Source organism: Chelonia mydas, chromosome 2, assembly GCF_015237465.2.
Source record: "Chelonia mydas isolate rCheMyd1 chromosome 2, rCheMyd1.pri.v2, whole genome shotgun sequence".
NCBI lineage: Eukaryota > Metazoa > Chordata > Testudines > Cheloniidae > Chelonia > Chelonia mydas.
In genome coordinates, this window is record NC_057850.1 from 257,855,015 (window position 1) to 257,882,436 (window position 27,422).

The 27,422-nt window shown below is 49.6% G+C and overlaps 1 protein-coding gene and 1 long non-coding RNA gene across 2 annotated transcripts in view; one reads left to right on the forward strand and one right to left on the reverse strand.

Annotated features, from left to right (window-relative positions):
- The window catches only part of LOC122464793, a 62,253-nt gene that overhangs the window by 30,887 nt on the left and 3,944 nt on the right, over nt 1–27,422 (forward strand). The window lies entirely within an intron of this gene.
- Nucleotides 21,289–25,357, reverse strand: LOC102945746 (cathelicidin-related peptide Oh-Cath). Its single transcript, XM_043541724.1, has 4 exons — nt 25,103–25,357; nt 23,454–23,561; nt 22,547–22,630; nt 21,289–21,670 (listed from the first exon to the last, which is right to left on the reverse strand). Exons 1-4 carry the CDS (start codon nt 25,298–25,300, stop codon nt 21,533–21,535), a joined length of 528 nt encoding a protein of 175 aa, XP_043397659.1. The 5' UTR covers nt 25,301–25,357; the 3' UTR covers nt 21,289–21,532.

Genomic DNA, 27,422 nt, shown 5'->3' on the forward strand with positions numbered 1-27,422 from the left:
TCTGTTGGGCCAGAACCTCAGCTGCTATAAGTTGCCATTGCTCTATCTGTGCTGACTTATATCAAGAAAACACCTCTCCCCTAAAGTCCAGACAACCAGAGCTTTACCTGTCAGCTCTCAGTCCGGAAATCACACAACAAGCATTCCCTTAGAGCCAGTCAGTAGGCCCAGGTCGTTGTTTTTGATGGTGCCACCACTAAATCCAAGGGGACTGTAAGGTGCATCAGCAATGGATAACCACACACCAGACTGCTCCTGACTGGCCAACCTGCTCTTTTGTATCCCTAGCAATGGGGCTGCCCCATGTCTAATAGGAGGCCCCTGTTCCAAAGCTGGAGACATCTCACCATCATGAAGTCTTCCTATGAGTCATCCAAACCCATTCCTTCTTAATGTTATCCCATTGCTCCTAGTCATACCCCTAGCCCCCTTTCCAAATGGATCCCCCTCTCTTTGGGATAACTCTTTTGTAGGCTGCTACCGCTTTTTCCTTATTCTGTATTTACCTTGGCCAATTTTCAGTGCACGTGGCTGTGTCCCTACCGAAGCCAATTTCAATTAATTTTGAGAATCAGATTTCATGAGAGACTGTTTCAAACGTGTTACCAAGAGCCAGTTATATCCCATCAATCACTTCCTCTTTATCCACTGGTCCTGCAGTTCTGTCAAGCACAGCAATCAAACTGTCAGACTTCTTTTTATGTGATTAGAGCATGTTCTCTGTGTCCTCTGAGTGGGGCTCTCACAATACTTTCCCTCCTACACAAAATACAGAAAACAGTGTGGACGGTATTCCTGGCTGTGAAGTCCCCTTCATCAGGATTCTGCTGCGGGATAAGACCAGGAAGTCTCAGGATTCTTTCTTCAGCTCATTTCTTGCACATTCTGGCTTACCGTTTAGCTACAGTTTGGTAATCCAGGCAGGACGGACGGGGTTTGTAACTGACAATTCCATCCCTCCCTGTGCGGTATGTGAACTAAGTTATTGGGCAACAAAATGGCAAATTAAATTTAATGTGGATAAATGTAAAGTAATGCACATTGGAAAAGATAACCTCAACTATACATACAATATGATGGGGGCTAATTTAGCTACAAATAATCAGGAAAGAGATCTTGGAGTCATCGTGGATAGTTCTCTGAAGATGTCCACGCAGTGTGCAGCGGCAGTCAAAAAAGCAACCGGGATGTTAGGAATCACTAAAAAGGGATAGAGAATAAGATGGAGAATATCTTATTGCCCTTATATAAATCCATGGTACGCCCACATCTTGAATACTGCATGCAGATGTGGTCTCCTCATCTCAAAAAAGATATACTGGCATTAGAATAGGTTCAGAGAAGGGCAACTAAAATGATTAGGGGGTTGGAACGGGTCCCATATGAGGAGAGATTAAAGAGGCTAGGACTTTTCATCTTGGAAAAGAGGAGACTAAGGGGGGCTATGATAGAGGTCTATAAAATCATGAGTGATGTGCAGAAAGTGAATAAGGAAAGTTATTTACTTGTTCCCATAATATAAGAACTAGGGGTCACCAAATGACATTAATGGGTAGCAGGTTTAAAACAAATAAAAGGAAGTTCTTCTTCACTCAACGCACAGTCAACCTGTGGAACTCCTTGCCTGAGGAGGTTGTGAAGGCTAGGACTATAGCAGGATGTGGCGGGTTTTGTACCTCGTCTGCCTCTTTGATTCTGGGGGGGGCAAGGTTAACCCCACCTCCCGGCTTCTACGCCAGTTCTACAACCTCCCTGGTAGTCAGGGCTGTATGGCCCAATGGCCAGAGTCCCTCTAAATCTTCTTCCCCTGGTGAGATAGCGCGGCCTAGTGGCTGGAGTCCCTATAGTGTGCTCCCAAAGCAGTGTGGCCCAATCGCCAGAGTCTCCCAAAATTTCTCTTCCTTTGGTGGGATAGCATGGCCTAGTGGCCGGAGTCTCTATAGTGCGCTCCAAAAGCTGTGTGGCCTGAGGGCCAGAGTCCCTCTCAGTCCCCTTCCCCTTGTAGGATAGTGCAGCCCAGCAGCCGGAGTTCATCTATCTCCTTTGAGGCTAGAGAGGGGTTGGTGAATTATGTCATCACAAAAAAAGGCAGGGGGGCTTAGAGACCTCCGGTAGGGGAGCCTGGGCCCACCCGCCTTCACTGGGCTCCAACCCAGGGCCCTGTCATTGACGGCGTGATCCTCCCCCGGTCAGCGGGGAATTCTACCGCAACACACTGCCCTCAGAGTGGTGGGAGATACCACTCCCTTCCCTTTCCTGGGTCACTTCCAACCAGTTCTCCTGATGTAGCAGTCCCTGTGGCATCAGGGTCTTCAGATTCCTCAGCCCCTGGGACTCCCTGGGGTTCCCACAGCTGCCAGTCTCTGGTCACACTTCCTGGCCCCTCGGCTCCCTCCTGTACGAGTCGCCACTGCTCCTGGGCTGGAGCCTCCGCTGGGTGTCTTCCTTCCTCAGCCGCCAGCCCTGACTGAGCAGCTCTGCAGGCTTTTATACTTGACTCTCTGTTGGAGGATGCCCAGCAGAGGCTCAGGTGCGTGGCTTCCTCTGCCAGCAGGGAAGGGTTGACCCTCTCATTCCCAGTGCGGGGCCAGTCCGCCCCATCACACAGGTTTTAAAGGAGAACTGGATAAATTCATGGATAAATCCATTAATGGCTATTAGTCAGGATGTGTAAGGAATGGTGTCCCTAGCCGCTGTCTGTCAGAGGGTGGAGATGGATGGCAGGAGAGAGATCACTAGATCATTACCTGTTAGGTTCACTCCCTCTGGGGCAGCTAGCATGGGCCTCTGTTGGTAGACAGGATACTGGGCTGGATACTAGGCTGGATGGACCTTTGGTCTGACCCAGTATGGCCATTCTTCTGTTCTTATGTGAATTAAACCTGGTGCTGTGCCACGTGGGGTTGGGTGGCAGTGCGCTCGTACCACTTACTTCTCTATCAGTCAGTTGCTGAAATGCTAGAAATGCTTGATGTGTCTTATAATACTCCCCTATTAACTTGACTGATCCTTGAGTCTTATTACTTATTATTATTATTTATTATTGTAACACCTTAATCACAAAATCATGTTTTGCCCCGCCGAATTTTCCCCCTCAGCCTAAGGAGTGCTTCTTGCATGAGCCCTTCTGGGGTTTAGGTTAAATGCAGAATTGTATTTGATTCAAAGTTTAGATGTTGATGATTGAATCTGGCCAATAGTTTACCAAGTCTGTCAACTCCATGTGTGACTTTTGGCAAGTGACTTTATCTCGATGGGCCTCAGCTCCCCATCTGTGAATAGCGATCCTTTCTTTCTCCCACTCTTCGTCCGTGTGGCCTGTTTAGATTGAATGCTCATAAGGGCAAGGACTCTCCTGTCCTATGTCTGCGTACAGCGCTTAGCATAACAGACCTTGGTTGGTATGTGCAGGTGCTAGTGTCCTATGAAATAAGACTGAGGTGCATGGCGGTGAAGAATTCAGTCACCAGTCTTCAGTTTCTGGCGCTCTGTTGAATAGTGGTTGCTCTGAGAGTCCCACTGTAGCCCTGTTGCAGCCCTAAGGTTTAGCAGTGCTCAGCCAAGGGGCCTGCAAATGTAACCCACGCACCTCCTGGGTGCCACTAGATGGGACAGAACACCACACCCAGGGGGTGTGTTTGTTACACAAACATTTGCAGTCTCCTTCTTGCAGGTGCGTCTGTAACAAGATGTTACTTTTGTACCTGTCAGATGTCTCCCTGCTTCCTCCTTGCTGCTCTCCAGCACAAACTGGATCACTGACCCCTGTTTATCACAAGACTCCTGCTTAATTGAAATCTTGGTTTGTCCTGTGGAGCACAGACTCCTCCCTTTGCAGCACAACCTGGCCTTGGGAAACTGACCAGCATTTATCCCTCCTGGCTGTCCAGGTCCCTCAAGAAGCCTCTTTCTCCAGATCTCTCTGGCATATCTTCCCTGTATCCTCAGTCCGACAGATCTGGAGGGCAGCTGCCTTTTACATTGCCAGCCAGTGCATCTTCCCTGTGTCCCCACTCCCCAGATCCTGGAATCCAGCCCCTCCCTCCAGGGCCAGCCAGCATTGGTGCCGATACAATCCTCACTGCTCATACGGTCCCCACAATGGTGCCAAGCAGCAGGCTCCTCCACAGTTCCCCAGCTCTCTTCCCTGGAAGAGCGAGGGAGCTGCCCCTACAGGCCTTGAACTCTGTTTCCAAAGTTTGGAGGATCTGGAGCACAGAGACCGAAGCCTCAGATTTCAGGAATCCCCACTTGTTTCCATAGAGCTTTGTGTGTCCTCCTGAAGCCTTCAGCTAATGAGAGACCCCTAGTTTGCATGAAGTGCTTTTAAGACAGGTTGGTTTAAAGGGGACCATGGGGCCATCCCAGTGCAGGCTGGCCTTAAAGGCTGCTCACATCGATGCTGGCTACCAGCCAAGTCCAGGCTTCATTCCTGGGGACAGTGCTTGGCGCAATGGGACTCTGATACCGGCACTGAATGGGGGCTGCTGTGATGCAAATCACTGATAATAAGCAATTTTGCCATGAATTTTCCCCTAGAAATGGCTCTTCAGAGTTTTCAAATACGCTTTGTCCGTCACACACACAATACAGATATCTCAGAATAGTACACACCCATAGTGACTTTACACATGTGTGTTGTGTCCTCTTGTGTTGGACAGTCTGTGATTTACCTTACAGAGAACTAAAGCGCCTTTCCTTTCTTGGGTTATGCTTTCGTTAGAGGAGACAAAGATAAATGGCATTTCTGTGCCTGGAACTCCCTGAAATGGAGATTATAATATTTTTCTAGACCTGGGTCTCAGGAGTGTTGGGAGGGTTAATTAGACAATGTCCGAGTACGTAAAATGGAATATACATTCTGCTATTAGAGCAAAGTACTTCGACCTGAAAGAGCTAAGGACTGAGGTTATTTAGAATGGGGGGAGGGGTAGCTCAGTGGTTTGAGCATTGGCCTGCTAAACCCAGCATTGTGAGTTCAATCCTTGAGGGGGCTGTTTAGGGTTATGGGGCAAAAATTGGTTGGATGATTTAATTGGGGATTGGTCCTGCTTTAAGCAGGGGGTTGGACTAGATCAGTGGTCCCCCACAGCTGCCAGCTACCCTGCTGCCAAAATGCCACCAAGAAGCGGCACGAAGCGTCGCCTCCGAAATGCCGCTGAGAAACAGCAATGCTTCTCGGCAGCATTTCAGCAGCGGGGTGCCCTGCGGGTGCACAAAAATGCCCTGACAGGCCCCATGGCACACGCAGGGACTGCGTTGGGGACCACTGGACTAGATGATCTCCTGAGGTCCCTTCCAACCCTGATATTCTGTGAATCTATATAGCACTGTGACATTATGTCAGTTGCAGGTTTGCTTCCCAAATGCTATGGTATTTCTTTGTGAATGCAGGAAATAGAAGTTAGTTGGGTAACACTCCCAGCAGTTTGCTCACTGGAATAGGGTTTCCAGTCCATGTCTTTGCTGTGCTAAATAAAACCCCAATTCCCCAGTATTGTGCAGACAGACAGACCCTGGCACCCGTGTGGCACCCGATGATTTCCATGGGGTCCATGTGGGCACAGAGGTCTGTCCTTTGGGATGACTGCAGATTTGGGGCCTAAAAGTTGGAGCTCTTGCAATGTTCAGACTAGAAATATGGTGCATTTTTAAATAGTGAAGATAATTGACAACGGGAACCACTTATCTGGGGATATGCTGGATTCTCCATCACTTGCAGGCTTTCCGTCAGGATTCGATTTCCTTTCAAAAGAGATGCTCTCGCAGAAATGGAAGTTACAGGCTTGATGCAGAAATGACTGGCTGTGGTTCTTTGGCCTGTTCTGTGTTCTGCAGCAGGTCGGACCACAATGGCCTTGCTGGCCTTCACTATGGCTGTATGAAAGTCGGCAGCAATGCTTCAGTTACACATGTGATGGGGTTCCAAATTCCTTTCTCAGTGGGAGCTTGGAAGCTCCCTCATCTCTGCCCCTCCTTACAATCGCATCATTGTTAGCACAAGAACCTTCTTCTCTGCAGCGTCTATCACTTGGACGAGACTTCTTGCCCCTCTCTGTCCATCAGATGACATTTTGCATGAAAATTCCAAATCCCCTTGGTCCCAGTGCCTCTCACATGTCAAACTCAGTGAGGAGTTTAGTCATATAAAGACACGCAAGTGTTGCACCGAAGTGTGTCTAGCAGTCTCAAATGTATGCTCATAGTCGTCAGTCTTGTCCCCACCCCTCCCAACACACACACACACACTGTACACACAGGTTTCAGAGTAGCAGCCATGTTAGTCTGAATCTGCAAAAAGAAAAGGAGGACTTGTGGCACCTTAGAGACTAACAAATTTATTTGAGCATAAACTTTCATGAGCTACAGCTCACTTCATCAGATGCATGCAGTGGAAAATAGAGAAGGGAGATTTTATATACACAGAGAACATGAAACAATGGGTGTTACCAAACACACTATAATGAGAAAAAAGAAAAGGAGTACTTGTTTATGAATGTTTACTTCAATCTCTTTGGTCACTCGATTACAGACCTAAAAGTGGCAATTCTTCAAGAAAAGAACTTCAGAAACAGACTCCAACGAGAGACTGCTGAATTGGAATTAATTTGCAAACTGGACACCATTAAATTAGGCTTGAACAAAGACTGGGAGTGGATAGGTCATTACCCAAAGTAAAACTATTTCCCCGTGTTTACTTTTCCCCCCTACTGTTCCTCAGACGTTCTTGTCAACTGCTGGAAATGCCCCCCCTTGATTATCACTACAAAAGGTTTTTTTTTCTTTCCTGCTGGTAATAGCTCACCTCACCTGATCACTCTCGTTACAGTGTGTATGGTAACACCCATTGTTTCATGTTCTCTGTGTATATAAAATCTCCCTCCTGTATTTTCCACTGCATGCATCCGATGAAGTGAGCTGTAGCTCATGAAAGCTTACGCTCAAATAAATTTGTTAGTCTCTAAGGTGCCACAAGTACTCCAGTTCTTTCTGTACACACAGTCTCCCAAGGCAGACATTCCTTCACGAACAATGGGAAAAAATCATACCCTACCTAGGGGATAAATTCCCTGCTGGTAAAAGTGCCTCTTGATCTACTGAGTTTAATGGAGTTGTGCTTATTTACATCAGGTGAGGTTTCCATTGATTATATCCTGGGTGCCTAGTGATGCAGGTACATTTGTCCCAGGAGGATCGCTAGCTGAGTGGGTACAGTGAGATATCTACCTGACGGTGAGTATTCCTGACAGGGAGCCAGAAGGGCTGTTGACCTCAGGACACTGAAAGCCGTAAACTCTTCTGAACGTGGGGTGTACAGCCTAACCCCACGATCCCAGCTGATTTGAGTTCCCATCTCTGCTTGCCCTGGCACGTTTGCCAACAGGTATTTCCTGCAAAAGGAAGCAACAGCTTTCGAGAAAACCCATGTGCACAAACAACAAATCCTCCAAGGTCAGAGTAACAATCAGGGGTGTCCTAGTGGGGCGACATGATGGCCCTTCCCAGCACTGGCTGGGGAGAGGTGGCATGATCCTGTTGGTGGGTCACAGTGGCCACGGCAGCCACCACATTCACTCCTCGGCAGCAGACCCTGAGCTGAGGGAGAAGAACTGGGTGTGACAGCTACTGCAACCCCCTGCAGGATCTTTGGGGACCAATGCGTTAAACCTAGGAATGGCTTCGGTGTTTGTGTCCTACTCCCTGGGGGAGGGATACCAGACCTCCTCCCAGAACTACAAACATCAGGGGAGGGGGTGATTCAGGAGAATCACTAAAACTGAACCATTCTAGAAAGGGATCTGCCTCGGGAGAGGTTTCAATAGATTGGTTCAAAACTGGGGTTTCCAGAGACAATCAGAGAACGGGCTTTTGGTATAAAAGGCTGAGTTTAAACGGACACGGATTCTGATCCAGCAAACGGACAGGGCCTTCTGTCCAAGGGGGACCCCAACCTTCGCAGAAGTGTTAGAAAGACTTTGGCCCGGTAGGGACCCCATGAGGTTGGTGGGTGCTTCCTGGAATGTTTAGTGTGTGCTTAAATTGTGGCTGCCCAGGAACCACGGCAGAGCAGAGGGTGTCAGAGAGCAGTTAATGCTGAAACTATTCCAGAGCTTAACTATCCTTATAGTTGGAAAGTATTTCCTAATATCTAATCTAAATAATACTTACTGCAAATTCTCCAATTGATCAAGGTGATTTTGAATTTTTATCCTGTCCTCCAGTGCTTGCAACCCCTCTCAGCTTGGTGTCATCTGCAGATTTTATAAGCGTACTCTCCACTCCATTATCCACATCATGAGTGAAAATATTGAATAGTACCAGACCCAGGACAGATCCCTGGACAACCTCACTAAATACACCCTCCCAGTTTGACAGTGAACATTCATTACTATATTTTCAACCAGTGTTGCACCCACTTTATAGTATTTCATCTAGACCACATTCCTCTCATTTGCTTATGCAAATGTCATGTGGGACTGTGTCAAATGCTTTACTAAAACCAAGATATAGCACATCTACTGCTTCACTCCACGCCCTGGGCCTGAAACCTGACAAAGAAAGAAATTAAGCTGATTTGGCATGATTTGTTCTTGACCAATCCATTTTGTCTACTACTTATTATTCTGTTATACTTTAGGAATTTACAAAAAGAATGGTTTATTAATGTTTCAATAACTTTCCAGGTATCGAAGTTGGGCTGATCGGTCTGTAATTCCTCAGATCCTCTTTGTTACCTTTTTTAGAGAGGTGCTGGACCATGTTTTCCCTTCTGTAGTCCTCTGGGACCCCACCCATCCTCCATGAGTTCTGGAAGATCATTGCTACGGGTTCAAAGACTGCTTCAGCTAGTTCCTCAGGTACCCTAGGGTGAATGGCATCCAGCCTTGCCAACTTGAAAACATCTAACATTTAAATATTCTTTAATCTGTTTTCCCTATTCTGGCTTGTGTTCCTTCCCCCCTCTTGTTTAGCATCTGGTCACAATCAACTCCTTTATTGAAGACTGAAGTAAAATAGGCATCAAACTCTTCTGCCTTCTTGATGTCTTCGGTTATTAGCTCTCCTTCCCTCTTACGTAGCAGACCTGCACTTTCCTTCATTTTACCCTTGCTCCTCATGTATTTATAGAACCTCTTCTTATTGCTTTGTATGTCCCTTGCTAGGTGTAACTTATTTTGTGTCTTAGCCTTCCTGGTTTTCTCCTTGGGTTGTTGGGTTGTTCTTTTCTACTCATCCGTAGCAATTTGTCCATGATTCCACTTTATGATTTTCAGGTCCCTAGAGAGCTCCTGATACAGCCATATTGGCCTCTCACTAGACTTTCTGTCCCTCATGACTCCAAATTCATAGCGTTTTAAGGCTGGAGCATAAGGGCGGCAGAATCAGGTTTGTTGTCAGGCCAAACAGCTCGAGGGTTTTTAGTCTGGTGGAATTGTACCCTTAATGACCCTGCTGTGGGATTTGGTCCCTTTTGGTTTCTGCACTGGGAGGTGGGAAGGGAGCTGTGGGGTCTACTCTCGTTATCAACACCTCACTGAAAGCTGTGCGAGGAGCCTGAACTCTACTGGTGTGTCTGGTTGGGAGAAACCTTGGGGCAGCCCCAGCTTGTTCTTTAGGGGAAATTTCACCCCAAGTCTGCAAAGGGACCTGTGACCATCAAGCCTTTAACATGGGATGCAGTCAGTCCCTCCTTGCTGGAGTGTACTAAACCCTCAGGGAGTGATTTCTTTGGGGGTTATGGGGTTACCTGGGTCATCGAACCAACAGGGCAGAAGGTGTTACCCACTTTCTGGCTGGAACCTGCAGTAAATCAGGGAGACTGAGTGAGTCCATGATGGATGTGACTGTTAACCCAGTTAAGATCCTCAGTGACTGAAGCCAGGGCTTGTGTGTGCTAGTTACACCCATTCCCTTTACTGCACCTGAGGCCAATTGGTGCCATGTGGTGGATAAATGAAAGTCCCAGTCTACAGTCAGGCTTGACAAAGCCCTGACTGGGATGATTTAGTTGGGGATTGTTTCTGCTTTGACCAGGGGGTTGGACTAGATACCTCCTGAGGTCCCTTCCAACCCTGATATTCTATGATTCTATGAAAGCATTACATGCCATGGGCCCTAAGTTTTCCCAAGTGACTGTTGGTTTTGGATGGCTCAAAATTTGGATGCCCAATGAGAGAGATATTGAAGGGGCCTCGTTTTCAGAGGGTGGGGGCTCAGCACTTTCTGAAAACCAGGCCTCTTTGAGGCCGTCTGTGTTGGGCACCCAAAATCTCTTGTCACTTTTAACAAGTTGGGCCTTAGTGTTTGGATCTCTGTTGCAATAGGGCAGGGGTTGGGTCTCTTTAATGAGGGTGGCGTGTGACTCTTAGTCGGGGTCTTTCATTGGCCTGTTGCACAGTCTGGTGACTCACTCTGGTTCATGTCCCTAATCTCCTCCTACAATATGGGAGAAGAGGACAACAGTATAGGTTTGCAGCATGGCAGTTTATTATGCAGAGGAGCCCCGTAGAGCAGCACTGAAATAGGTGCTAAGCGGCGGACAGAAGCAGACACTCGGAAGCTGTTGAGATTGTTATGAGCCTGGCTTCCGATGGTGCTTCCAGTGGAGGAGAAATGGAGCCACAGCTGGGTCTGGCAGCATCAGCTCGCTTTCATCTCCTCTCTTTCTGGATCTTCCTAGCTAGTAAGGGCAAGACCGACGTGAATAAGGTTCCAGGCATTTTGACGAATAAACCTACCAACATTTCCTCAGCAGCCCTGTGAGGCGACATTAGGCTAGAGGGGAAAGAGGTCAGGGTTAGCATCTCCACGCAGACTGAAACTGGCTCCCGCAGCTCAGGGAATGTTAGTTTGTTCTCTTTTGTATATTGTTGGTGAGCAATGACTAGAGGCCCCACCTTTGATCAGGGCTGCAGGTGTTACTGTACACACACACACACTGGGAGACCATCTCTGCCCCAAGGGGCTTACACTCAAGATAAATGGGGGCAAAGGGTGGGGCGGTAACAGCGTGACATGCCTGAGGTCCCACAGCTGTTCAGTGGCAGAGCAAAGAGTAGCGCCCTGGGCTCCTGAGTCCCAGCCCAGTGCCCGCTCCCCTGGAGCACATGGCCTCTCCAGAGCAACAGAGAGCATCTGACCAGTGTCACTGCAGGCCGAGGTGGCTACTGGGGGAGAAGTGTAGCCTTCAGGAGTGAGTGTTGCCAGTGAGCTCTTGGACAGAGGGTGACATGGCTCTGTGGCTCAGGAAGGGGCAGGCGCTTGCCTGCTGGAGGGACAGTGTGATAGGGCCGTGCCATTGAAGGTGCAGGATCTATGATTATAAACAACTCCTATTCCCTCCCCCTTTGCTGTCTCTACTCCACACACCCACCTGGGCCCATGTGTTAGGGCAGGTCCCTGCTCTAGGGTAAGAAGGAAGGGCCATGCTGGGGCCTTTTGTCTTGTGTGTGGGACCAGGGGCCATTCAGTGTCTGCATCATACAGCATTTGTAAATGTCGCTGCCAGACAAAGGCAGGTGGTGAGGATCCTCCCCAGAGCCCCCTGCCCTTGCCCCGCTCCCAGGCACCGTCTGGAGCTTTAGGTTTCTTATGTATCCCAGTGACATTAAAATTTGCTCCCTGCGGTTCTGCTGGCAGCTGCAGGGTTCCACCTCCAGGCCTGTGGGGCAGGCGGCCTTTGCCAGCTCACTGCCGGCAGGTGGAGCTGGACACTTGTTCTGGGAACACTTGTGCAGTGTGAAATACCTGGCCAGGATCTCAGCGAGGGAAACCCTTAGCCCTGCCTCAGCCCAGCTGTGAGCAGAGAGGAGGCCGTCTCGGTTACCCACCTCCTTAGACACCTCCTCGCATTTGATAATGACGGAAGCAGGGTCCTGTTCAGTGGAGAAGAATCCAGAGCAGTCTTTGACCAGCTGCAAGGGAGAGAAAAGAGACCTCAGCATCTGCCTGTCAGGGAGTGATAACGCTCAGGCTACTCGCGTGTGGAGACCTGCTTCCCAGGGTGGGTTGGTCACAAGTTCAGCAGGAGGTTGGGAGGCTCAACTATGTGCCTGGTTTGGACATCACAGTGGACCAGGACCCCGTTGTGCAAGGCGCTGTACAGAGACCAGAAGGATGGGCCCTGCCCCGAGGAGCTCACAATCTATGTAACCCTGGCTCATGTTCAATAGCACCTTACTTTGTGAGCTTTCACTGTGCGATCTGTGGGATTCCTTGTGTACTGCAGATGAGGGAGAGGGGCCCACAGAAAAAAGTGTATGGGTAAATGTAGACATAGACATGGAGAGAATGAGTCAAAATCTACACTCAGTTGAGCCAGGCGAGGCTGGATTGCTGTTAGGGCAGAGCATGCTTATGGACCTAGAAGCAGGGTCTTGCAGTTACAGCGCTGGGCTGAGATTAGGGAAACTTGGGTTAAATTCTCCACTCTGCTGCTGACCTGGTGCGTGATCTTGAGTGAGTCACATCACCCACCAGTGAGACGGGGATAAGAGCACTCCCTCTCGGCCAGCCTTTCTCTGTCTGGTCTATTTAGATTGTGAACACTTTGGGGCAGGGACTGTCTGAGTCTGGGCAGCACCTGACACCATGGGGCCCTGATCTCATTAGGGATGTCAAAGTGCTAGTGTACCACAAATAATATTAGACACGAGCTGCATCCCCTTCACCTTTTGACTTCAGTGAGGGTTCCCCGGTAGAACGGTGCCCCAGCTGACAACAGCAAACCAGAGATTAAAAGCCATCCAGTCCTATAATTGGGGGTTGGATGAATGGATGTATGTTGTCTGTGACATTGACGTAAGGATCAGTAAGCAGGCTGCTGCAGAAAAGGCACTGTCCCATAGCCCCATTCCTTCCTTTATGTCTCTGCTGGAAACAGACATTTTCTGTGAGACCTGGGGATCTGAGCAATACTATTATCAAGATGCAGCTGTGTGATCAGTGAGACAGAAGAGCAGATGGAGATGTCTCAGTGAAGCAAGTGATCCTTACCGCATCTTCTTTGAATTCACACTGGTTGATGTCACATTTCTCTGACACCGGGCACACTGTCTCTTTAACAGTGAATTTCAGCGATTGGATAGTTTTTGAAGACACGTCCTAAGAAGACATTCAATGAAAGAACAAAATAAACATTTATGGTGATCGACAAGGCACCAGGCTCCACTTTGGGCTTGTAAATATTTTTCTTTTATGTTACAGTATCGCCTAGAGGCTTAGATTGGCGTCAGAGCCGCATTGTGCTGGGCGCTTGTCACACACATACGCAGGCAAGGCCCTTGCCTCAAAGAGATTCCAGTCTATCAGAATGCAACATTGACTTGTTCTTGTCCACTGAAGTAAAAAGTTAATAATCATTCTCAGCTGTTGACTAGGGCCTTGCATATTTCAAATGCAGTTCAAACATTAATCCAGGAATGTAACTTCATATGCTGTGCGCTAGATCTGGTGTAGCTCCATTGTCTTAAATGGGGCTGATTTGCACCAGTAGAGGTCTGGCCAATGTGTCTTCAGCACGATGTTTTGAACAAATAATGAGTATCTTGCAATTCCTCCCCCATCTCCTGCTGTTCTTTTGGAAAGTCCAGTCGCTCAGTGTTTCTGCACGTGTTTTAATTCCTGAAAGTGCAATTCTGGTTTGAAAAGTGACATGGTCCAAGTGAGTTCTTGGGATTCCAGGTCTTATTGCCTCACGGTAATTTTCATATGTAGGTTCCTGTCTTGCAGAAGTGACTTGTGTGTAAAAGTGTTTGCAGGATCGGGCCCCAAGTGTCCTCCTTTTGGGCTTGAACATGCATGGCTCTGAGCACCCTTGTGTGGGGCTGAGCACCCTCAATTTCCATCGACCTCATTGCAAGCAGGGGGTGCTCAGCAGCTCACGGGATCCAGACTTTCATTAAAACAGGTTATTTCCCTAAGTGTCCTTGAATGTTTGGAAAGTACCAGGCCCATAGGGGCACCACCAGAAATCAGCCCTCGCTAATAACAGCAAGGGTGCAAATACCAGACAGTAGGTTCAGGAGCCTAGCATCACAGGGCAGCGATTCCCATTGACTGGCCCTGTGAGCTCAAGCAGCATGGAATATACACAGGCCACAAAGCAATTCCCCAGGTCACTCACCCAGTCTGGCTGAGGCTGTGGCTTGTCTTCACTATCATGCTAAATCCGTACTGCTGCGATTGATGCAGTGGCATCAAGTTAGCCGGAGGGTCTGGTGAATGGCCATACCTGGTCAGACCAAAGGTCCATCTAGCCCAATATCCTGTCTTCCAAGAGGATCCAGTGCCAGGTGCCCCAGAGGGAATGAACAGAACAGGTCATCATCAAGCGATCCATCCCCTGTTGCCCGTTCCCAGCTTTTGGCAAACAGCTCTGCCGTCGACATAATTAATCCACCTCAGTGAAAGGCGGAAGCTGTGCTGACGGGAGCGTGTCGCCTGCTGGCCTAGCGCAGTGTAGATACTGTGTTAAGTTGATGTAAGGAATGTTGCTCAGGGGGGTGGGTTTTTACACCCCTGAGTGATGTAATTTACGTCAACTTAAACTATTTCCCCATGTTTACCCCCCGCCACTGTTCCTCAGACGTTCTTGTGAACTGGTGGAAATGGCCCACCTTGATTATCACTACAAAAGGTCCCCCCCCGCCCCACTCTCCTGCTAGTATTAGCTCATCTTAAGTGATCACTCTCTTGTTACAGTGTGTACGGTAACACCCATTGTTTCATGTTCTCTGTGTATATAAATCTCCCCACTGTATTTTCCACTGCATGCATCCGATGAAGTGAGCTGTAGCTCACGAAAGCTCATGCTCAAATAATTTGGTTAGTCTCTAAGGTGCCACAAGTCCTCCTGTTCTTTAAACAGTAGGGTAGACAAGGACTCAGCTTCCAGGAGCTGATAGGCCGGTTGTAGATCTGAACTGCAGCTAAAACCGCATCCTCGTGTGTTGGCAGAGGGGATGATGATGGCGCGGGGGCTGCTGTGACCACCCCGAGGATCAGCAGGACTTTCAGGCCGGTCTCCATCCTGTGCCCTGTGGGATTCAGTGAGAGCTGGGTCGGCAACCCTGTCCCTCTCGGGGGAAGCCCTTTTATACGCTGCCTCCTCTGTACGGGCTAGTGCCTCATTGGCTGCCTGCTCTTGTCCTCCCTGAATTGATGGCTTTTCTCCATCCATCTGCAGGATGTTTCCATTGGCCACCCTGCCGGGGCAGGTACATGGGGAGGTTGGTCAGGGGAAAAGGAAAAAATTTTCAAATACATTGCTGAAATCATGTGCACCAATTGCTAAACAACCCGTGGTGAGGCGGGGAGCTGTCCAGGGGCCTCTGCGCTGGGAAAGGCTGAGCTACGTGTCTTAATTCTGTTGGACCAGATCTCCACACAATCTGAATTAATTTTGAGAGTCACATTTTGTAAGACACTATCTCATATGTGTTACCAAGGGTTGGTTATATCACACTGACCACTTACTGCTCATCCACTGGTCCTGCAGTTCTGTCAAGCGCAGCAATCAAACTATCAGATATCTTCTGTGTGATTACCGCATGTTCTCTGTGTCCTCTGAGTGGGGCTCTCACAATACTTTCCCTCTCACATAAAATGCAGTGAACACTGTGGACAGTATTGCTGGCTCTGGAGTCTCCTTGGATTCTGCTGCGGGATAAGACCAGGAAGTCTCAGGATTCTTTCTTCAGCTCATTTCTTGCACATTCTGGCTGACTGTTTAGCTATGGTTTTGTAATCCAGGCAGGACGGTCGGGGTTTGTAGCCAACAATTCCATCCCTCCCTGTGCGGTATGTGAATTAAAACTGTTGCTCTGTCCCATGGGGTTGGGTGGCAGTGCGCTCATATCACATGCTTCTCTATCAGTTAGTAGCTGAAATACTAGAAATTCTTAATGTGTCTAATAATACTCCCCTAGTTGCCTGTTTGATCCTTGAGTTGTCACATGTTTTAATTCACTTATAATTATTATGAATTGTGTAGTTGTAACACCTTAATCACAAAACCATTCTTTCTCTAGCCCAAATTTCACCTCAGCCCCAGCGAGTGCCTCTTGCTTGTGTCCCCCTAAGGTTTAGTTTAGATGCGGAATTTACTTGAGTCCCAGTTTGGATGCTGGTTCATTGAATATGGCTCCAAAGTTTGCAAAGAGTGTCTACTGCTTGTATGAACATGCCAAGTCACTTTATCCCCCTGGCCCTCAGCTACCCATCTTTAAATAATGATCCTTCCGTTTCACCCACCCTTTTTCTGTATTGTCCATTTTGATTGTAAGCTCTTAAGGGCAGGGACTGTCTCTTACTATGTGTATGCAGAGTGGGGCCCTGATCTTGGTTGGAGCCTGTAACTCCACTGAATTCTGGTTGCTCTGAGAGTCCGATTAGAGCACTAGGCTTTGACACTGATCATCCAGGGCACCTAGATAAAGACAGTCCCTGCTGGCCTTAAAGTCTATGAGTTTAGGAGCCTGCAGAGTTTGGCGGTCTTGTTCCTGAAGCTGCTTCTGGAACATGTGGCTGCTTTTATGTCGTTCAAATGTCTCAGTGAATTCTGCTTGTAACTGTGCAGCAGAACCCTAGGTCACTGAACCCCACTTACCCTGGAACTTCTGCTTCACTGAGATTTGGGGATGTTCTCTAGTTTTGCTCCACACTCACTAAAAAAAGTGACTGGCAACTTTTGCAGTCAATACAGGTATCAGTGAAGAGGGCATTAATAGAAATAAAGAGATGCATTAGTACTGGAAAATGTGATGTTCTCTCTCTCTGGCTCAGTTTCTCCCTCTAAAAAGGGGTTAATAATTAGGCCTGACCAGAAAACAAAAATTCAGTTTCACAAACAAAACTGAGATTTCAGAATTTGTTTTCCTTCCATATCGGAATGAAATTGAGAGCTTTGGAAAATTTTAACAACAACAGCCTAATAAACCTCATCTTCTGGTTTTTTCCCTCCAGGTGTTACACCTAGATTACCTTGTGTTCTTTGTTATCACATGGAGGCACCTGCTTTCCTCCAAATCACTCCCTAACCCCCTGTCCTAGTCCTAAGTCTCCTTAATTTACCATCCTACTTCACCCAAGTAACAATCTGCTTGAAGAACTAACCCTTCTTGTTCAGTTCCTGGGCTCTGCTGGCCAGACTCAGAGAGACCTGCACTGGGAGCTGCACCACTCACAGATCTCACTGCGGACGCATCTCTAATTGCCCCATGTGGGCAGTCGTGGGCGTTTTAAGCTTCAGGATCTTGACAATTAAACCAAAGTCCATTGAAGTCACTGGACATTGATTTCAATGGGCTTCAGATCTGGCGCTTGCTGACATGTGCCATTTTTGCCCACATGGTTTCCCTTGGGATACAGACACACAATTGGTCTTAATTTGGCTCAGGAGGGTCAGACCACAGAATAAATTGAAGCTAATCAGTGGTGATGTTTACCGCAGTGAGGGAGCTTCCAAGCTCTCGCTGAGAAAGGAATTTGGAACCCCAACACATGTGTTACTGAAGCATTGCTGCCGACCTTCACAGTTTTCATACAGTCACAGCTGTTAAGGCCAGCAGGGACCACTGAGATCATCTGTGGAACACAGGACAGGCCCAAGAACCTCAGCCAGTCATTTCTGCATTGAGCCCATAACCCCTGTATGAGTGAGAGCATCATCTCTTTTAGAAAGAGCTCCAGTCCTGACTTAAAACACTATCTAGACCCTGCTCACTGGAGCATTGGGAGGGTTGATTAGGCAATGGCTAAATATGTAAAATGTAATATAAATTCTGCTATGAGAGTACACTACTTCAAACTGAACGAGCTAAGGATGGAGGTTATTGAGAATGGGTCTCCCAGCTTCACAGCACTGCAATGTTATGGCAGTTGCAGGTTTGCTTTCCAAATGCCAGGGCATTTCTTTTGCGAATCTGGAAAGTGGAGGTTAGTTAGGTAACATCCCCAGTGGCTTGCTCGCTGGAATGGGGTCTCCTAGTCCATTTCTTTGCTGTGGTAAATGAGATCCCAATCCCACAATCACGGGCAGACAGACAGACCCTGGCACCTGTGTGGAACCCCACTGTCTTCAACAGGGTCCATGTGGGCACAGGGGACTGTCTGTGCAGATCTGACTGCAGGATCGGGGGCTAAAAGGTGCAGCTCTTGCAATGTTCAGACTAGCAATAGGGTGCACATTTTTAACAGTGAGTGTAACTGACCATGGCTTTGGGGGTTCATTTTTCCATACTTTTGGCTCTTCTCCCTGATTTTGCTGTTAGCCCATCATTCCCCCAGTCCCTCATGCAATATCCACCACCTTGAAAAATTGGGCAGAGGGAGGGGGGTCCCACAAGGCCGAGGCAGGACTGTGGGGTGGGAGCAGGGCTGGAGCAGCGGGAGCTGCTGGCAGCGAGGGGCAAGGTGGCCTGGCAGAGGTGGAGGACCCCCAGGACTGAAACAGCTGGGAATGCCCTGGTGGAGCGGTGCGGGGGCAGGCCAAGGATGGAAGAGCATGGGAGCTGCAGCTCAGCACTGAGGTGCATTGTGAAGCTACATGGGAGGTTCAGGACTGAATTAGCGGGGGGTGTCGCAGGCCCTTTGGCAGAGCAGCGTAGGAGACCAGACCAATACCAGGGGCTGCTGCAGTGGTAGACCTGTGCTGAGAAAGACACTTGCAGATATAGGTGCTGGGGGTGCTGCTGCACCCCCCTGGCTTGAAATGGACTCCATTATATACAGGGTTTACAGGGTTTGGTTCAATGGCTCTCTGCACCCTCACTACACACAAATTAGTCCAGCACCCCTGCTGGCAGACAAGTTTCATAGGCCATGAGGAACAATAAGTCTCTGAGCAGACAGCAAACAGGTGTTCCTCAACATGTGTAACTAGACTGAAAGAGCATCCGAACCATCTGGGAAATACCCCCTGGGGCAGGAACCAAGACAGGTTAATGGAAGATTATATGATCATAGAAGTCAAGAGGTTGTAACTGAGTCGAGGGCCAGCCTTCCGGTATGATGGACAAAGCAAATCAGATTCACCAGACAGAGAACATTCATGGAGAGCCTTACATAGCACGGAGGTTGTCCTTGGGACTTCAGTGGTGCATAGCCCTGGGCTGGCCCTCCGCCCAGGGGTGACTTTCACCTGGCGAGGCCATGCAGGGGGTGCTGTTACTGTCAAAAATCTCAGTGTGCAGGGTGAAGCTTGACACGTTTCTGTTACACTCTGTATGTGCCTGAGATCTGCTTGGGACAGTCAGATGTAATTGTGTTTAGATTCCCCATACTTAGCCACTGCACTCACGTTTGGGTTTGGGAATAGCTGTAAATATTACAGCTGATTATCTTAAATGTATTTACCGCCTGAGCCAAATTCAGACCCAATTGCATGTCTGGAACCCAAGGGAAATCATGTGGGGCAAAAAGGGCACAGCAAGGGCCTGATCTGAAGCCTATTGAAATCAGTGGGAGTCTAGCCAGTGGCTTCAGACCCTGAAAGTTCAAATCCCCTGCAGTGCCCACATGGGGCAATTAGAGATGTGTCCGCAGTCAGATCTGTGAGTGGAGCCCCTCCCAGTGGAGGTCTCTCTGAGTTTGGCCCACCAAGCACAGGAACTGAGCAGGAAGGGCTAGTTCTCCAAGGGGACTTTACTTGGGTGAGACGAGGATGGTAAATTCAGGAGTGGCTGGGGGGCAGGACTAGGACCGGGTGTTAGGGAGAGACTCAGAGGAAAGCAGTTGCAACCAACTGGGATAAAACTTAGCACAGGGTGATCTAGGTAGAACATCTGGGGGCCTTGAACGAGTCTGCCAAGGGAATCCCATTGCTGACACTAGGCTGGGAAAGGCACTGGGGTGTGCACTACCCTGTAGGGAACAACCCTGCGCTGGCAGGGGGGTGACAGATTAAATGCCCTAGAGCCTGGCTGAGAAAAGCATCTCTCTTCAGCAGAGAACTTCATTGACTTCAATGGGACCTAAGCATGTAATCGACTTTAGGCTCATGTTTTATTGCTTTCCGTCAGTGGGCCCTAATCCTTCCAAGTTACATGACAGCTGGGTAGCTGAGCACAGACACCTCACTGAATGTATTTCTCTTGGATAGCGGCAAGGAATAATACTCCTTCTTCAGCCAGGTCAAATAGATCCAATGGTTATTGGGATGTAGTCATACCATGCTAACAGCGTGCAGACAGGGAGACAGTGTCTCTGCCCCAGAGAGTTCACAGCCTAAACCAACAACATCCAGGTGAGGCAATGGGGTGAGGATCTACAGTAACCTTCATATGCATTGAGACCTCAGTAGACTATAATAGCGTCTTTGGCTGTAATTGTACTAAACCACAACTTCAGAGGGGATGAACTCTCCCCACCCTCAAATGCAGCACTGAGGCCAGTATGTATCTAGGGCCCCCTGCCAAAGGTTAAGGGGAGACTGGGAAGCCTGATGCAGTGTCAAATACTGTCTCTGTCTCCTCTGTTCACAGGGGAAATTTCAGCATCTACTTCCTTTTTACATTGCCTTGGGGTTCTTGTCAGTGGTATAGGGCCTTCAGTGCTGCAAAGATTGCTCTGCCACTGGGACAGACCAGGTAAAGTCCGGAGTTTCTCACCCACAAAAGGCAAAGGGAAGTGGGAGCGGAAAGCCTCACCCAAACCCCACTGAAGTCAATGGAAAGACGCCTACTGGCTTCAATGGGCTTTGGATCAGGCCCATACACAGTGAGTGTTTTTACCATCTTCCTATCTAGATTAATGCATCGATCTGCAGTTCTGGAGCATCTGTCACTTGTACCGAGCCATCAGCTGTGATGCAGGAGCCCCATTCCCAGCTCTTTCCACCCCAGCTCCCCATGTGTGTCTACTGGCTTCAGAGCCTGGAGTGCTTTTGCTTGTGCTGGGCATCCGTGGATTCACGAAGTTGGGCAGGAGGCCCAGGGACGAATGTTACTCGAAGGCCCACCCCTGTGTTGCCCAGCTGTGTTAAATCACTTGTTTAGGAAAGGACACAAGGAAAGGACACTTGTTTAGGAAAGGCCGTTTAAAATCAACCCAAGGAAGAGATGGAAAATGAGACAGTGTTTGAAACGTCTTTCCTCCTTGCTCCATCGTGAGAAGCTAGTCACTGTGTGAGGCAAGACACTGGCCTAGCTGGACTGTGGTTCTGATGTCATGTGGCCCACCCCTCGTATCTGAGTCACTTACAAGCCATTCAGAAGCTACAGGGAGGAGGCTGGAACTGTAATGGGATGCGAAATTGTATTATACAGTCAAGACACTGGGGGCAAGGAGGGGTGTCAAATACTTTATTTAATACCTTAGCCACACCTGTGTGTCAAATACCACCCAGCAGAGCATAAAAGGACTGTATGATGAACACATCTGGTGGGTATAAGGAAGCCCTGTATCCAGTCCACATCTGGTGCAGAAGAACATGACATGGTGTCAGGAGTAAACTAAGAACAGAAACAGAAGGAACAGAGTAACAAAGCAAGAGTCGCAGAAGCTGCTGTGCGGATGCCCAGGCCTCTTCCCATCAGGCCATTTGTAATCTACTGCCTTTGCCTTTGCCTTTGCGTCCACCTTGGGAGATGAGTGTGTAGGAACCAGGCCGGTGCCAGCGACGACGCCACCAGCTACGTCTTGGGCTTCTGGACCTCCTGATGTGAGTACGCTGGAAGGAAAGGAGCACACGAGTGTTTCCAGGGAGACCGATACCAGCTCTGCATCACTATCTGCCAATTGGGATTTGCTTGGGAAGTGGGACGAGGCGGTCTCCTTCAACAGCCCATTGCTATGTTCTCTGCACTGCCCTGTGTTGGGGAGGTCTGAGTCAGGAGACCCAGCTTGGTCGCCTGCTCCATGGCCAGGAGCTGGGCGTTTAGTGGAGGGGATGCTATAAGTGTGTGCCCTGGGAGGAGGGGGAAGCAGCTGCAGCCCTTGAGTCCCCCCCAGGGAGAGACTGTTGCTTCTCTCTTCCTGGCTGGTGGCTGACGCTGCACAATGGGGCCTGTCTGGGAGGGCCAGAAACTCCCTTGCTGGAGAGCCAGAGCTCTGGGACAAAGCTTTCATGGAAGAAAAGAGTACCCACCTCCCATTTCTGTCCAAGCCTTGCTTCCATGATGGCTCTCTGGGCAGGGGGAAGGTCCTTGCTACATGGGGGCGGGGGGTGCAATATCTGTTGTATGGGCTTAGGAAAGGCTCCTGCTGCATCAGTTACCCATGAACCACCTAAATGGGACTAAATCGTAGCCACAGAGAGGGCATCCTCCTCTCCACCTGGCCATCTCTTGGTCCTAGGTGTAGACGACACCGAGGTTTGGATTCCACCTATATCCCAGTGAGGTGTTTGCATGGCAGATGGGACCTGTGGGATTCAGCTGCCAGCCCAAGGGGGGTCTCTAATGGCTATGTCCCTACGGGATGCAGCTAGACACCCATCACTGTGCTGTCCTTGCAGTCTCAAATCCCCACCCAGGGAACCGATCCCTGCCCCATCACCGGCCCAGCCCCCACTTGGAAGATGATGTCACCAGAGTGCAAGACCTACCTCCTGGGTCACAGTGTTGCAGCTGATGAGGACTATGGGCGACTTCTGCAGGGTGGAGAAGAATCCTGAGCAGTCTCTGACCACCTGTGAGGAAGAAGACCTCAGCTCAGTTTCTGGGTGCCGTGGGAGGAAAGGCAGTGCGTGAGCCGCCTCTGGAGGCGTGGGTACAAATCTGGCTGTGGGGAAAATGGGCTGAAGTCCTCAGCCTAGGTCATGGTGACGAGTAGCACCACAGGTGGTGTGGCTGGGTACAAGAGGGAGAGATTGGGATGGCCACTTTATCCACCAGCTGCATCCCTGCTAGTTAAAGCCCTTGGTGGTCTGTAAATTCAGCCCTAAGAAGAGCAGATTACAAGAGTCTAGCCTGGAGGTGATTACAGCTGGATGACCCTGGTGAGGGCCATGGTAGAGAGGAAAAGTTGGAACTTCTGGGCTAGGCAGAAGGCTGGATAGGCCATTGCGGCTTCCTGAGCAGTGCTGGACCACAGGCTGCAAACCATTATGGGCAAAAGACAGACGTATACGGTGGGTCAGAGCCCACCCCCAACCATTTCTCTAAGAACACTTCCCCCCAGCAGCAGCCTTCCCTGCTGGGTGATACTGGCAAATCAGCCTGTGAACATCACTGTAAAATGAATTCACCCCCCTTCCGGATGTTCATTTCCAGCAAGAGGGCTTGGGTCTGGCGCCGCATTTCTTACTCCTCCTAAGTAGGGTTTACTCCCATGACTAGCCCGCTTTATTTCGGCACAGAGCCTGTCGCCACGCAAAGGGCCATGGTGATGAACGTTCTGCGCCTGCTATCCCGGGGGTTAGGGAGCGCTGATCAGGGACCACGGCAGCTGGGTGTTAAACGAAACAGGAGACAGAGCCTGTGGCGCTGTCTTCAGAGACGGTTATGGCTTACCCCATCGTCTCTGAAGTCACATTCAGTCCCGGGGAGCTTCTCTGACACCGGGCACACGGTCTCTTTAACCGTGAACTTCAGCGCCTGCCGAGAGTTAGACGTCATGTCCTGGGGAAACAAATGAAATAGAAGTTTGGGATAAACTCTGATGGGGAGTAAGCCCCCATAGCCACAACAGCACCCACACATCAGGCTCTGCCTCGCCATTTAGCTCACATCAGCCATGTGCGATCCCAACTTCTCTCTCTGCATTTATCCAGCAAGGGCAGCCGTGCATCGGGCTGCAGCTCAGCCTTACTGCAGCAGCAGACAGTGCATTGGTCCAGCTGTCATGAGGCAGAAGACGAAGTTCCCACATGTCACCCAGCTCACACCACTGGAACTCCTCCAAGTTACGCCGGAGCGACCAAGAGCAGAATTGAGCCCCATCATTGCAATTTACAAATAAAATGAGTCTTTTGCAAACGTTTGTAGAGGACACATGGGGAGCAGGTGACACTGTTGCTAAATCTCCATAAATCTGCTTTCAACCCATTCTCCAGCTCTGTACTTTAGGCTTTTATATGGCACCCATTAGAGTAGTGTCTCAGGGTTTATCTTATTGAGATGTCAATTCACTGCACAGTGAGGCACACGGTGGACACTAGGGGGCAGATTTACAAACATTTTGGATGGCAACTACTCACCTAATTTGCATGCATAATTATCGCAAGTGAGCATGAAAACTGGACAAATACACACACAAATGCCACTGCTGAGCCGCTGGTAATGCAATTACCAGTTTGCACAAGCAATCCCAGCAATCACATGTGCAAATTAGTCTAGCTATCACATCTGTATTTTGTACAACCAAGTGCTTGAACACCTGGCCCTTAATTTAAAACTTCTCTCTTATTGCACAGCTCTCCATTGGAAATATAGAGAGAGAGAGCTCTGCAATATATGTAATATTAAAGTTTATCATGAATTTTTGCCTAGAGAGAAAACAATCCCTAACTTAACAAATCCTAGGGAAAGGCTGCGTTACGACCCTTCATGGTTGTCCGTATGTAACCCACACGCCTCCCAGATGTGGTGTCCTGTCCCCTCTGGGGGCACTAAAACCACTTAGAGCTTCATGAGTCTGCTACCACCTTAGCTCAGAATCATGTGGCTTTTAGCTCATGCAGTAGAGGCTCAAGCACTGAGGTCCCAGGTTCGACCCCACAAGACAACGACTGGGGTCCGTCGGTGTTACAAGTGGGGGCTCATCTGGGATTTCAACTGGGAAGTCTCTGAAGCTCAGGACGTGCTTCCTCAGCCAGGGAAGTATGTAACCCGCACACCTCCTGGGTGTGGTGCTCTGTCCCCTCTAGACCACTTAGACATTAATGAGTCTGCTACAGCCTTAGCTAATGGCCATTGTGGCTTTTGGCTCATGCATTAAGCTTCAGAGGTCCCAGGTTCGATCCCGCCCAACAACCGGGGTCTGTCAGTGTGACAATTACAAGGCAGGAAGCTGCTGTGTTATAACCTGGTGTGAATATCTCAAAGCTTCGAGGGTTGTGTTTTGAATAGATGGGAGCCTGGTGGGTGAGGGTCTGATTCTGGTGCCTGGTTTCAGCCGCAGCCAGAACATAGTGCCATAAAGGGAGTGAGCTGCTACTTACCCACTCAGGCTGTGGGTCCGCTTTAAGGAGCTGGAAGGCATGGTCGATGCCTGACCCTTTGTTGTAGAAATCGACAGCCAGGGCAATGGCCTCTTCATAGCTCAGCGTCTTGTGTTGAGAAGGCACCGCGGTGGCTGCTGCGGCCACAATGACCAGCAGCAGGACGGGCCGGCAGCAGGTTTCCATCCTCGGGCCCATTGCAGGCAGTGCCGGCAGAGTGCCATCCTGCTGCTTGAGGAAGCCCTTTTATATCTAGCTCCGCGACGGGGAGATTCATGATTCACTGTTTATGTCCTTGGGCTCCCCAGAAACTGAGGCTTTTCCTGTTGTTTACAGGAAATGTCCCTTGGCCAATCTGCTGGTATGTGCAAAACAAGAAGATCAGCCCAAACAAGGGACAATGCTGGGGCTGTGTGTATTGCTAAACATTTGCCTTACTTGGCATGGGCAAGCAGCTGCAAAGAAAGAAGGAAGAAGTGAGCGTGCAGCTCCCTGCGACATGTTTCATTTATTATTAGCTCCTAACTCCCAGGGTCTGGGTCAGAGATGCCCAGCAATGTGGTGTAGCACCACTTCTCCCCAGCTGCCATCTTGTTCGATGCGATCTCATCTGTGCCCTCTGCAGCAGTGTCTGCCTGAGCCTGCAGAGAGCCTGAAATAACAGCTCCTGCCCCATACATTGCCATGCCGAACTAACTCAGGGGCCCAGTGATGATCATTTTAATGCCAGCTATGACACTACAGTTTGGCATCACAAGTGGGTGTTGCTTAGGAGATACCACTTATCCCCCCACCCCAGCTCAAGGGAAAGAAACTGAAAGGGGCCTGCTTTAGATTGTAAGCTCCTCAGGGCAAGGACTATATCATACTGTGTGTGTGTATGCAAGGGGGACCTGATCCTGACTGGCCCTGTGATGGGATACATATACCCCATCCTGGCTGTAAAAGGGTTAATGAGAGGCCAATTAACCCAGTTGGCTGCAGCTAGGGCGGTGGGCTAGCCCCATGAGTCCCAGCTGGGAGAGGGGTGGGCTGGTTGCTCTAAAAGCAAGAAGTCTGAAGCAGGGAGAAGCTTTGCAGTCACTTTCTGGGATGAGAGTAGAGAGATCAGGAGGGAGCCCAGGGGAAGAGTGGGCTCAGCAGGGGAGTCTGCTAAGAGGCCAGGAGAGAGCTGGAGCTGGAGCTGGAGCTGGAGCTGGAGCTGGTGATGAGCCCTGATAATGAAGCAGGATCTGGATTTGCAGGGAGAGACCCCTGGGAGGTGTTCCACTGTGGATTGGGGGGATGAAAGCTCAAGCCCAAGGAGGGCAGAAGTGGGTTTGTTTATACTTTTGTTTGGGGGGGTTTGATGCGGTATTCTGGGGGAGCCCTGTGAGTCCTGGCCCTGGCAGGACACACATAGGGATCCCAGCTGACAGGCTTGGTAGGGAGAAGTCTAGAGGGAAGCAAGCAGCAGGGAGTCTGGCGTGAGCCTGACTGCCTGTGCTGGGGTCACTGGACTGGAAGCCAGCGTAGAGGATGGGCCTGGGTTCCCCTACCAGCCTCTTGTAGGGTGGCGTGAAGCCCTGGGAAAATCATCTACCAGAACCAAGTGTGGCAGAGGGGTCAGGGGTTTGTTTTTGTTGGACTGTCTGTTACCCCAGAAGGGGGGCCACGGCTGTGGCCTGGCCGGAGGGCCGAGTCACGAAATGATGCAGACCACCAGAGGGACTGGAGCACCGGTCCTATGGGGACATTAGAGGAGGAAAGCCTGGTATGCCATGCCCAGCCACAGGGGGGCCTGCCAGCAGCAGGACCCTTCCCCGGTCCTCTAATCCCTCTGTGTCATGACACCAATGATACCAAGCATCAGCTGCATTCAGAAATCTGCACACGGTGATTTGTGACCGTGTCACTGTGGCATCAGCCTGTGCCCTGGAAAGCATGGATTTATGCCTGCCAACAGCCATTTAGACACCCAGCTGGCCACCTTGCACTGATTTAAGTGCGCAATTCCTGGACGTGTGGGCAAATTAGATGTGCAGCCGCGCCAGCATTACTGCAGGCTGCCCTGGCCTACCCAGAAGAGCCGTATGCAACTGAACATAGGTGGGGCCTGTTGCTGAGCTGGGGACAGGTCCCGGGCTTTTGCATAAACATGGAAGTGACTACTGGCACTGGGCATGTGGTAGTAAACTGGGGGTTTCCATCGAGTTCTGAGAGGTACTTTCACATCCTGGGCAACTTCCATGTGATTAAACAAAAGTTCCCTCCCTTCCTGCCCAGAGGTGGTTCTTCCAGTAGTTTAGTTATAAGGGGAAGGCAGGGAAATTTCATGCCC

Bases quoted from the DNA above. Each gene is read 5' to 3' on its own strand.
- LOC102945746 (XM_043541724.1), bottom strand. From the start codon at position 25,300: ATGGGCCCGAGGATGGAAACCTGCTGCCGGCCCGTCCTGCTGCTGGTC. The intron at 23,562-25,102 runs GTAAGTAGCAGC...TTGTTTCCCCAG, and splicing joins CGGACCCACAGCCTGAGTGG to GACATGACGTCTAACTCTCG. The intron at 22,631-23,453 runs GTAAGCCATAAC...TCTTCCTCACAG, and splicing joins GTGACTTCAGAGACGATGGG to GTGGTCAGAGACTGCTCAGG.